The following is a 13,483-nucleotide window of genomic DNA, read 5'->3' on the forward strand; positions in this document are numbered from 1 at the left end:
TGTCTGTGTTAAATGGCATGTTTCTACAGGATCATATTTCTTCTGAAGAGACATAGCAAATGTTAAGAAGTGTCAGAGCAGCTGCATTTCTACTTTGCCTGTATTTTGCTTTTCTTTCCTGATCATATAGTTGTGAAAAAGTCTGTTGTGCAGACTCACACTAGGTGCTAGCACCGCCATCACATCAGTGCAGAATTGGCTCTGAGAGTAAAGTCTAGCTGGGGGGGATTATTAAACCATGATGCAGCTGTGACTGTTTTTTGGGATATATTTACACAGTTAGACTTCAGACCCTCCTACAAATAAAATAAACAACTTTACCAGGAAAAATGTCCACATAGAGAAGAGATGCTGTCCAGTTACAGATTGTGCTGAAAGAAGCAGAGCCAGATTCACCTCGTCAGGGCCAGTCATCTGTCACAAAGTCACAAAAAGTTCTCTTTCGTAATGGATGAAAACATTTCTCGGTTTGCTAAAGATGCTTTTATAATCCTTTCAGTGTATTGTGCTGCATGATCGCTATGCTTTCAGATAACAGAGGCCACCATTGGTGCTGCTGAGTGCATGTCTTGCAACCACGTTCATTTAAGACACAGACTAGTTGCCTAAATGTTTAGTAAAACCTGCACTCGCATAAAGCAGTGGACATTTTAGGTCTTGGAGAGTATAGAATATATTTTCCCTGATGCAATTCAAAGAGTGTGTCCCTTTTTATCTTCTTAGTGTCAAGTGGCGACTCAAGAGGACAAAGCATCTTCCTCGACATCCTTTAATTTCCTTTTTCTTTTCACACTGTTGAAATACAACAACTACATAGGCTGTAAGTTGTACTTATCTCCACCAGGTTTTGATATAGAAATTTGCCGTTAAGCTTTTCTCATGTTTGTCGTCCATTTTGATTTGGCTTATTTCTTTTTACATCTAACAGCTGTGAATGATTTCTAGCAAACAGTACAATACTGCCCGTGATGTGTTTATCTCAAAGTCACAAAGGCAATTCACGCAATCTCCTACACACCAGCACCTCATTATTGAGATATGAGAAATGGATTGTCAAGCTGTATGTAATTACACACAGACATGCGAACACAACAGCAGATAATGCCAATGAGATCTGAGACAAATTAAGAGCCTTCACTATCATAATGACCAATCAACCTTGATTTTACTTTTGACACTGAACATCTGGCTGACAATGTGATGCCATGCGGAGCGCGAGCAGAGAGAGGGCACTTAACGCTTTAATCTAATCAAGCTCAACAACATTTCAGCTTTGTCTGTTAAAGCCAGGCAACACTGGAGAGCCAGCCAGAGACGGCTAGATTTTGAGAGGATCCAGCCGAAAGAAATGCCACCCACTCCCTCCAAAGCCACTCCCCCAAAACACATTTACAAGCAGTGTGGTGTGCAGGTAGGCCCGCCAATCATGTGCTTAGTACAGGCACCGGTTGCTTTTCATTTTTGTGTCTGAGTATTTGATTGCTGTTAGTGTTTTTTTGTAAGGATTTCAAATGGGCGCTTTAAGGGTTGATGCAGCCAGGGCTCTGCTCAGTGTTTCAAGTGCAAAATCACCTAACAATCATTCACTGGATTTGAGATGCAGGAAAAGCTCATAAGAGTAGCCTATCATTTTATCAACCACTCAAATAATACCACCCAATCATAATTCTGTTTCTGTATTGCATTTTCTCCACATGAGCATTTTATAGGTGATAAGAACTGGTGTGGAAAATGTGTTCCCTCTCCCACACAGTCTGGCTTATTTCAGCCGGGTTCCTTTTTAAACTTGTCCACTTCCCTACACTTTTGACTTCTGTGCCTTCCTAAATGGGCTATTCTCTTATGTCTTCATTACTTGAGTGCACGTTCTCAGCCATGTTTAAGGCGACTGTGACTTTTTCTTTGCATGTCACTCTCAGGTTCAGCTTCACCTTTAGGATCTCCTTACAAAACTACTAGATTGTTTCCAAGTTGTACGGTATGTCTAATCTCAACTTGGAGGAAAACCAAGTGTTTCTGTGACAGGGAGGCACATTAGCACTGATAAGAAATGAAAGCCGGCCTCACCACTGACACTGCCTGTGGTAGTGTAATGTTTAACTGCCCTGCCCTGCCCTCAGATGGGAGGAGGAAATTTGGGTATGTTGAACACTCACAGACAAACACTCAGCTCTGGACTAGAAGCTGTTGAGACTCACGGGGATTCAAGTTGATCATCAGCAATGGGAGGAGAAGGACCAGGCTTGGAGCCACACACTGGATTTTGGGGGGTAAGACACTGAACATTGAGAAGATAGTAAAAAGTAGCCGGCGGTGGATTCTTTGTATTTTCTGCTGTGGAGTGTCCTGAAATGATACACCTACGGTGATATGAAGTTTTTCCGACCCCCCCCCCCTGCTTGAAGAAATAATTCCAGACAAAGAAAAGGCTTGAGGGTAAAGTGCTCTCTTGGGAAACTGCTCGCTCCTGGATCTCGGCTCTAATCACCGGGAGGGCGCCCAGCAGAACTAATAGCTACAAGAAAAAATCAATACCTGGTAAACCTGAGCTCACCACTCCCTCACCATGAATGAGGAAATAGCAGATAAGAAAAACTGGAGGGAGCTTGAACCCAACTTGCCCACCAAAATCTTCCTGACAGTATTTTACAGCCTGATCCTGGTGACGGGCATTTTGGGTAATTCAATCACAATCAGAGTGACCCAGGTGCTGAAGCGTAACGGCTACCTGCAGAAGAACGTCACCGACCATATGGTTAGCCTGGCGTGCTCGGACCTGTTGGTGCTGCTCATCGGCATGCCGGTGGAGCTCTACAGCGCCATCTGGTTCCCGTTCTCGTCCATCTCAGGCAACGCGTCCTGTAAAATCTACAACTTTCTGTTCGAGGCTTGCAGCTATGCTACCATCCTCAACGTCGCCACGCTGAGCTTTGAGCGCTACGTGGCCATCTGCCACCCGTTCCGCTTCAAAGCCTTTGGGCAAAGACGCACCATGGCCCTCATCACCATCTCCTGGGTGGTGTCCCTGCTCGTGGCCCTGCCGCTGCTGATTGCCACGGGGACGCAGGGACACATTCCCATCGCAAGAAGCACACCCGTCCAGAACCTGACTTTCTGTACCAATCTGAGGGAGCGCTGGACGATGTACAGGGTCAGCATCTTCATCGCTTTCATCGTCTACATGGTCGTGTTGATCTGGGTGGCCTTCATGTGCCGGGCCATGGTCGTCGTCCTTAAGAAGCATTTAGGAACCACGGATGGCGCCACCAATGGGACCCAAAGAGACGCCAGGCACGAAAGTTCAAAGGTCAGGACAGCCAGGAAGCAGACCATCATTTTTCTTGGTAGGTTGTTGGTTTAATATCAAAAAATATATATCAAAGAGCTCGCGGTGTGTCTGTTTAGAGTGTGTGTGTGTGTACTTTTAAGTTTTCATACCCTTTTGGAATTTCTACATAAAAGAGTGAAAAGTGGTAACATAAATGTGTTCTTTGGGGGCCAGTTGACCTGTGTGATGTTCTATCACCACCGATGCTGGGGATGGTCAGACATGTATGTCTGACAGGCTAATGTTATGACCGTTCGAATGATTGATATCCCACACTAACGCACACATACACACACGCTGCTTTTGTTTAGGGTGTGTTCTTGAACTGACAGAAACACTGCAGATAAAACCATCTTGAAATGCTAACTATTGCTTGTTTAAGTTTGTTTGCATGATGTTTCAAACTTGAAGATTGCTGTCTACCTTGAGACGTGTCTTTCCGTGCAGTCCAGTCATCATTTGGTGAGACAGGATTAAAGTTGCTGAATATAGGCTATGACACAAGTTTTGTTAAGGTAGCCGCTATTTACAATATCCAAGGGCTCAATGGCCATATTTTAACTCAGAAAATGACTCCCACAAAACGTATATCCCCCCAAAAAATACTGAACAAAAATACTAATGGAAGACCTCAGAGAGAAGGACTCTCCTTCCAGGCAGCCAGGTGTGCAGTGGGTGCTAACAATGCCAACAGAATTTCCAGAATAAATGCAATGTGAGCACTGGGGTGGACATCCTGAGGACATCTGCGCCGTCTTGGTCCAATGGACATCAGCTAGCACTGGAAACGGAGTTCAGAGATGTTAGCGGATGCTGGTATGCCCCACTGCAGACAGGCTGATATGAAAAGAAATAGGAGACACACCAATACAGAAACTCCCAATGTCCTTTGGTTATACAGCAGACCGTCACAGAGAATGACCACATGAATACGTCGTACACTGACAAGAAGCAGGACACAGGAACTGATTTCCACTGGAGAGGGAAGCTGTTAAAGATAAACTCACTGTTATATCTGGGGAAATGTATATTAGTCAGTTTCTTAGTAAAGGATACAGAAATGAATACATTTTCCTGTTTCTAAAACAATATGCACCGTATAATGTGAAAGGTGTGTCTTTTAGTGACAAACAAACAGAACAGAATTATCACCCAGCCCTGCAGCCCCCCTCAGCTCTATGGAGAGTTTTAGTGTCTTTCAGCTTTCAGAGTGTTGCTCTCAACAGCCTTGTTTTCAGCAGCAGCAGGTAGCGGTTGTCAATGAAATATCTCTGGTGAACTCACTGCACGCTACCTGCCCAGCACTAAACAACAAACACACAAATCACATTCACCATAACAACTTTATACAACTTTATACTGCTTCCCCCCAAGTGGCAAAACAAAAATCAGATAATGTTCAAAAAGCATCATTCCAGATTCCTCTACTGTATACGAAGTTTTGAAACATTGTGAGGACAACATTGTAACGGCTGTTACGTCGCTACATAGTGAATGTTAAGTTTTCTTTTATAGGTAGATTTACGGGTGCACAAATGAACTAGAACGCTCTTTTAATTGTTTTTATTAAATTTTAGGGTGTGCCATGTAATATCGTTCACGACGAATAATTCGCTATATCGCTATAATTATTAATATGATTTAAAAAATATTCAGACTTATTGACGTAATGGCGTTACACAGTTACACAATGCAACAGCAAGCAAAAGTAACGTGGCTACCGGCTCCATGGAGGAGGAGCTCAACAGCTATTGTGAGATCTAAACCAAAAATTATTTTCATCATTTTGTACTTTTTTGACCCTGTAATATCATGAGAGTAGTTATCGCCCACCCCTCCTTTCATTTTGTATGTTCAGCACAGTGGAGACAAATGCACAGCCAGTTTTGAAGGACAGTCGAAAAGCCGTCTCTCTAATTGCAGATGGCAAAGCAAGAGCGCATGCTGAGAAATGGCTCTGCTACCTGCAGCTTTGTAATACCTGCCATCTACATTGCAGCTGCTACCTGCAACTGAAGACAAGCCACTATTTTTAAAATGGGTGGGCACATTTGCAAAAGCATCTGGCCTCAATTAGGAGCATGAATAGTGAGGACAGCATAGAATAGCCAGATTGCCTTATTTTTGTACAAAGGGACAAGCCTTCTTGACCAGATGACTGATTTTGATGTTAAATATGATCTCATGAGATCTCATGTGTCCACTTTGGAGACGAGCATCAGTTAGTCCGTTGTGACATATGTTTGAATAAAATCACCCATGATGTCATGTTGGATCAGTCCGACATTGAGCAAAAACCAGACACTCACAACTACAGCTACATGTTTAGTTGGTGACTAAAACTGAGCTGAAAGAAGAGTAAATATTAGACTTCTTTTTGTAAGGTGCCCAGAAACACAACTCCAGATGAATGCTAAAGTTGCTTCATGTCTGAGCTCAAGTTGTAGCCCGCAGTGTAACTCAATGAATCTGTGCAACATTATACTTATTATACCTGTTTACATCCCCCAAAGCATCGTGGGAACTGTAGTAGGAGAAATGGAGATGATTATCCCACATAGAAGGAGTAAGACACAGGATAATAATAGGAGGGGATTGTATAACATTGTTTTTATATGTCTGGAACACTGACCCTCTCCTCTATCTAAATTGGCGGGGGGATGTTGGGGGGCCAGATGTATCAATTGTATCTGTCTTAAAGTTTGAGAAGCGACCTTAAATGTATCATAGGGACACTAGAACAAAAATAAGACACTAACACTTGACGCTGTTTAGGGATACAATCTCAGATCTCCCTTGTAATCTGATCTAAGGGATGTTGTTCACCATGACAAAATCTATAGCATGCATCCTTTAAACTGTTGAGGGGCAAGCACTGTGACTATAACTAAGCTTAGGTCCTCGGGACAGCCATGTATCAGCCACACTGACAATCACTGAGACAGTTAATCAGCCTTGCAGCATCCCGTAGGAAAAAAACATGTGATGGATAGATGCTGACTTTCTGCTTGCTCCTTTGCCATTTTTGTTTTAATAAAATACTGACGTGTCAATTCATCTAAATTAACGCAAAATGTATTTTCTTCTTCATATGCAAATGATTTTGTGTACTAAATGAGTGAGCAATACATTCTTTCTACTCTTCCACACCTGTGTTGTTTCCTGTTTCCTTGAGTACAGGACCGTGACGCTCTGGTTAGGGTGCTCTGATTCATTTACCAATCATATGTCCTCAGCAATCTAATTAAGTATTTAGTATTGGACAGTGTGTGAATGAAATTGAGTGTCTGTGCTCTGATGAACTCGGATGGATGGGGAAGGGGGGGTGGAGGTCGGGTCAGGTGCATTACAAGCAATGAATAAAATTGGGTTTCATCCATTAGTCACAATCCCTGCGCAGCTTAATGGGCTGAAACAAACATAATTGTTTCTGTCCCGCTGTATGGATGTAATTTTGAACCTGCTTACACATATTCACATTGACTGGTGTTAACCGATGAGGACGGGGACATGAGGATGAACATGAGGATGATGATGATGACTGTGATGGTCATGAGGAGGAGGAGGGTGGACGGTGATGATTAGTAGGGACAGATGGAGGAACAGAGAGGGGAAAGAAAGATGATGACAGGGGTTATGTTAAAGATGTTCCACATTAGTAGGATGAAGACCTACTGTCGGAAAGTATGTTAAGCTTTGTCCGTTGTGAAGCGATAAACTATTTGTTATTTCGCACTAACACCAGCAGCATCAACTACAACACTGATATATAGTAGTTACTTATTAATTTAAAGCTGCCCTAATCAGTATTTTTATACTAACAATGGATGAAATGACTATTTGTAATGTGAAAGGGGTCCCTGGTTGTGACAAACCCGCTGAGAAAGATCACCAGACTCTGCACTTCCCCTCAGCTCTATGGAAGGTTTTAGCCTCTTTCAGCTCATCGCTTTGGTTTTACAGTCTGCAGCTTTAGGTAGGTAGGTAGTTTTATTGTCACAATATGTTATAAGTAAATAAAGTTATAAGTTTACTGTTTTTGTTCCCTCTTGCTGCTCTAAACAGCCTTTTTACAGCCGAGGCAGGCAGTGGTTTTAATTTGGATCTGTACCAGTGGTTCGGTACTGTTCCTCTGAAGGTGTTCAGGGCTCTGCTTTCTACTTCTTCCATGTAGTTGTTGGTCACAATCAGTGTTGGGCAGTAACACGTTACTAGTAACGCTCTTTTATACAGTAATAATATTACTTTTCCCAGTAACTAAGTAGTATAACCAATTACTTTTCTAAAACGGTAATATTATTACAAGTTACTAAGGCAAGTAACGCTGCGTTACTCGTTACTGAACGCACCATCCTTGACGTAAATCCATGACAAACTTTGTTGTTCATGTCGCTGATTGCCAAAACTAAAGGAAGAATGGAGAACGAGGGAGAGAGGTGGTCTGTGCAGTAAAACAGCTGTTCAGGATTTACTTGCTTTATTATTTTTTTTCAGCTGGTGGCGTTAAGAAACGTTAGGCCCAGGCTATATGCCCTGTAAACACCACAGTCCTTGCTGCTGTTATGGATATGATGTTAGTTAAAAAGTCGGGAGAGACTGCTTTGTTTGAGGGTGAAAGGCGGTGGTAGGGAAAGCAGTGTTTCCCATAATTAACCAGTAATTTGGATAATTATCAACACGGACCGCCACATATTGATTTTCCAAATTTTTACTAGGCGTATATAAAATAATTTTTGATTAAGGAGCTGTATTGGGGAGCATATATTCGTGCAGCACCTCCTGGCTCCGCAGCACAAACCTGTCCAACGATAGAATACCCTCCCCCCGCTGTCATAAGTAAAGTAATAATATTACTTTTTTAAGGAGTAATAAGTAACTAGTAATATATTACAAATTCTGAGTAACTTGCCCAACACTGATCATAATAGGAAATACTGGTGAGCACACGGAACAGCCTTCCTAAGGTCTGTAGAATCACCCGTTGTTCTGGAAATAGTTGGTGTTAAAGAGGTGGTACCAAAACAGGTTTACATGGTTTATTTTCAATAAAACACCATATTTTTGTCATACTGCACATTGCTGCAGCTCCTCTTTTCACCCTGTGTTGAAGGCTTCATTTTAGCTATGGAGTGATGCATCTTGGCTCTAAATGATCTTTGTTGGGAGTTGAACATGCACAGTTCCTAGTTAAGGACTACTAGCCAATCAGGAGCAGTGAAGGGCGGGTCAATGAGAAGCCAATAAACACGGCTTTGTTTCAGCTGTACATGTTGCCGACCAGCTTGGCAACATGGACTGGAGCGAGAGTTTCAGAGTGGTGAGTTATTAATCTGTAACAAAAGTATCTTTCATCCATAAAGTTTTAACTGAGTTCTGTCTCTACATCACAGGAACAACTTTATGTCCACTGACTGCCTGGAGGGTAGCTAGTGTTTGGAAGGGAGAGCAGAGCTGTGTGCTGCAGCTCAGTGTTTTTCCACCAGTATTTTTGAGGGCGTGTCGGAGTAGCTGCTTGGCGAGCGCTATGTGAGGTGCATTTAGCTTTCATCCCTGTGACGTCACAGGGATGAAAGGGGAAACGGCTGGACGACAAACAAGCTGTTTTCAGGCAGTTCAGAGCAGAGTTTTCTGTGGGAGATGGGAACTCCCTTTGGTCTGGACTTTGTTCTTTTTCACTTTGCAAACCTATTACATGCACAAAAAAATGTATATAACTCAATAAAGGAGAGGGGAAAAGCCAAAAAGCACAATACCACCTCTTTAAGGCAGAGACCCAGTAGTTTACAGATCTGGTCTGGGCTGTAATTCGGGGTGTTGTCTTCTAGCAGTTGTGTCCTTACTGTTTCCACTGCCTCCGTGGTGGGGATGCAAGTGAACAAAGAGGTCACTTCATAGGACACCGTGGTTTCATCTGGGTCAAGTTTCAGTCCTGAAACTTTGTCCACAAAGTCACTGCAGTTTTAGATGTGGTGAGGCGTTTAGCTGACCAAGGGGGCTAGGAGGTTTATGTGTGTTTGGCAATGTTGTAGGTAATTGAATTGATGTTGCTGATAATGGGCCTAAGTGAGGCTCCAACTTTATGTATATTTATGCTCCTCGCTGCTGTTGTAAAACAGTCAGGAGCACTAATGAACCAGGTGGTATCCATCACCTTGATAATGACCCCACAGAGGCTATATGGCTGGGATTCCGTGCAAGAATTGAAGAAGCCTCTTGGAGGAGAGGCTAAACGTCTTTGAGTATCTTCAACCAAGTCCAGTTGATTTTGGCCCACCTCGGATGTGTTTGAGATGTTGTATTTCTTTCTCCAACTATTCCGGTATACAGATATAATTTCAAAAGAGATATAAAATCAGACAATACCGTTTTGATGTTGAGTTAATTAATATGTTTCCGTAAAGTCCTGCCGGCGTTTGCTCATCGCTCTCCCTCACCGCGCAGCCCCGCCCCTCCCTCTGCGTCTGCACGCAGCCGTCTACTCTCAAACTCTCAACAACACGGAGGGAGAGACAGTGCTGAAGACCTGGCTTGTAAAAAGATCCATATCCATAAAAAGGTCCATATTGCCCAGCCCTACATTTTGTAAGAGAGTTGACAGTACAGATTTGACGGGGGAAAAAAGAGATGAGATGTGGGAAGACATGCAACAAATGTGCATGGCTGTTCTAAAAACTCTACAGTATGTATTTGAAAAAATGTGGTTAAAATGTAAAAATATAAATGATTTTTATTAAAGGAGCTATAGCTTGAAAACAAAAGTTTGGTCCTTTAAATACTGTGAGACAGGGCTGTGGAAATCTGTTTTCCGATAAAGTGGAGGAGTAGTGAGTGATTTCGGACACAGCCATAGTCAAGTCTAAATATACCATGTGATCCTGTCTGAAGAACACTATTATTTTCCCATGTTCACTTTATTTCTAGTCACACACATACAGGCAATTCCTGTATACTATCTGGAAATTAATAAGTCTACGCTGCATTTCTCGGAAAAGTAAAAAATATTCATATTTCTCTGAGCACAGAGGAAAGTGAAATCAACTGGATCTACTTGCTCCATGTTGTTTGGAAGAAGTAACTTTTGCTGCCATCACATATACAATATTAAAATGTATTAAAGCTGTTTGGCTGTGTTGTTCATTTTAAATTGTGCTTTATTGGAAGGTGCCACCCTTCACTACTACTGCCTGTCAACAGATGTGAGGTGAGGTGGAGTTTTTGTTTGTTTTTATTTTAGTTTTCAGCAGATAATCCTCTTGTTAGGATTAAATTAAGGTAAATGGGCGACTCCCTACTGCATAGAGAAGACTGATGTTTTTTGGCAAAGTAGGAAGTGGAAATCTGAGACTAAAAACCCGACGTCCTTGACTGATTTTTAATCAGTAATGTCACTCCTCGGTGTGTGATAGTCATTTATACAAACAGTTTGCTTGTACTTTATCTTAGCAGAAATTGTGTGGGGTGTTCACAGTACGCACTCCATCTCCACACTCCTTCAGTCAAGGTTTATTGCTTTATGTGTAACCAACAGACTAGAATACTGATGTATGTAAATATTGATGAGGACAGATACAGAGTGGGTTATGTGTTTATGGTTGATATACAAGTCATAATGTTCTAATATTTATACCTCCATTGTACCCAAATACAAAAAGTCAGTAAAATAATTCAGTTTTTAGTCGAATAGAACTAATGGAATAAGCAAGCAACCAAGCAATATATTCACACAGTTATTATAATTTTTCAAGAACCACATACTTGTTAGCCAGGCCATATTGTAATCATCTCACCTGCTGCCTTCTCCTCCCAGCCACATTATCATGTCTGTCATAACTACTTTAAAATTCATAACAGCTCAGTCCTCATAAACAACAATACACTGGCAAGTGGACTTCATTGTCTTCATAATGGAATATTACATTTGGCTGAATATTACTAGGGGGGGGTCATGACACAGTCTGCTGGCATCAATAGTATTCACTCTCTTCTTTATTGACTGTTGGCTTACTCTGCTGTAAGGATTGTAATAGTCTGAATATGAATTGAATTGTTACTGGAGTTGGCAGACAGAAAAGACCTGCTGCACATTGCAGGGTTCCACTCGCTTGAAAACGTTCCTGGTGTAAGCACTCGTGTCAATTATCTCTCAAGCCGCCACGCTCCTGTCACCCCTCCACTTTACCTTGAAATAACTTTTAATCCCGGTTGGGCTCTGCGACTTTGGAGAATAATTAAAATCAGAGAACATCCTTGTTAAGTTGCCCACACATCACGTCCAGGACAGGAGGTTAATTGCTTTAGATGTTTTTTTCAGTCACTGGGAGCCAGCATTTGGGAGATGAATATTAATTCTGTTTTGCTGCCTTCAGCCTTTGGCCTGTGACTTTTGACTTATGCAGGCCATTTGTGAGGGAGCACTCACTGAGGCTGAATAGATGTGGAAGGAGGGTGTGCATGGGGACTTGGGAAAAATAAGAGAGCAAGGAGTGCTATTGTTATTCTTGAACACTTTTCATACAAGATGTGTGTAGTGATAATCCTGTTTTATCACAGCTGAGTATCAAACAATGCACTTAGTGAGCTGAAAAATGAAAAATGCTATATGTTTTGTCAATGTGACATTTACCTTCATGCTGGAGTAAAATACATGATTTCAACCAAACAAAAGGGCATTAAACAGAAGAAATGTTCAGGCAGCTGACATGAAATACATGGACAACGGTCTCTGTGTTCTCTTCAGAATGCAAAGTAATGAACACTGCATACAATCTATCTACAATTAAAAACAACTGGCTGTTCACTAGCCTCAAACAAACAACATACCCTTGATTTCAGGCAGAGGTAGCGTCTGTTGCTGGCACAGACAGAAAACTGTCAAGACCAAGTTTTTATCAGTTGTAGCTAGCTAGCTAATTAAGCTAACATTGCCTCTATAAATTTGTTTTAAATGCTGTCTTCTGTTGACTTGTTAATGCAAGTTGTTTTCAAATAACAACATTGTAAAGTTAGTCTTGAATATGTAATTGACGGCTACGTTCATGGTATTGTGCCCATAGACTGTATATAAGAAATGGACGTAGTCATTGTGACGTGGCCGTTGCTGCCATGTTGAGTTTTTGCGACCAGGAAGTGTCCGGAAGTGATGAAACGGTGGAGCTAACTGCTGTGTACGGAGCTAGCTAGCTTAACTAGGTAGATCTGTAATTCACGTCAACTGTCATTTTAACAGGGATGATAATTTTGTCTAGTGAACAACAGTCTTAAAACTAAATGTACTTACTAAATATAAATTTACACAGTGCCGTGGGTACGAGTTGGCTCTAGCCTGATTGACAGGTCGCCATGGTGACATGTCAATCATAGATAATCCCGCCCTGACACATACTCTGCTTTATGGTCTATTTTAAAATAATTCTTTTGTATTGAAGAAGACTTGAAACTAGCGATTGTGACCATAAACTCATCAGGAAAGTGTTTACTGGGGTAATTATTATTCAGGGGAGAAGTAGGGTCATTTTACCATTATTTCTAATGGAGCTGGACTTCTTTTTGCAACCAGAAGAGTCGCCCCCTGCTGGCCGTTCAATAGAATGCAGGTTTCAGGGACTTCTGCGTTCGCATCAGATCGCTTCTCGCTTGATTGTGCCACAACACTAAGGCTATAGTTACAGTTACCATGCTAAATGTCAGCATCCTCACCAGCTAATAATCCACATAGAAGACATGGACATAAAGAAACCGCATTGTTCTTGTATTGCTGCAATTGGTTCAAGTATGAACAAAACAAATGTAAGATCATTGTTAATTTGTTCTGGTCCTGGTTGGCTGGTTAGCTTACATACCTTTTCAAATTCTGTCTTATTTTCAAATGTAACGCTGTCTCTGGGTTTCTGGAGTTTAACCTTCCCCATTCCTAATAAAGAGCAGGACAAGAATTTTATCTTCTTTGAAAGCATCAAGGACCCGCTTCCACACAGTGTGGAAATCCTATACAGGAGATGTGTTAAGTTGTGAACACACTTTTTTAATTGCAAACTGTCGCCCCTACAAAATATTGTTGTTTAGTTAGTTAGTGTGTGGTTTAGGGCACGACAAACTAAATCTTGTAGGTAGTAAACTAGTTAGCTGGACATGCTAATATTCGGAGCTTACATTAGA

The 13,483-nt window shown here is 41.7% G+C and overlaps 1 protein-coding gene across 1 annotated transcript in view; it reads left to right on the forward strand.

The window, feature by feature from the left end:
* The first annotated feature begins 1,767 nt into the window (after nt 1–1,767).
* The window catches only part of gpr39 (G protein-coupled receptor 39), a 37,241-nt gene continuing 25,525 nt past the window's right edge, over nt 1,768–13,483 (forward strand). The window contains exon 1 of the mRNA XM_046053824.1: nt 1,768–3,344. Within this exon, the coding sequence (XP_045909780.1) occupies nt 2,567–3,344 (778 nt within the window). The 5' untranslated portion in view covers nt 1,768–2,566. The remainder of the gene's footprint in view (nt 3,345–13,483) is intronic.

This window comes from Micropterus dolomieu, linkage group LG07, assembly GCF_021292245.1.
Source record: "Micropterus dolomieu isolate WLL.071019.BEF.003 ecotype Adirondacks linkage group LG07, ASM2129224v1, whole genome shotgun sequence".
In the NCBI taxonomy this organism is placed as follows: Eukaryota; Metazoa; Chordata; class Actinopteri; order Centrarchiformes; family Centrarchidae; genus Micropterus; species Micropterus dolomieu.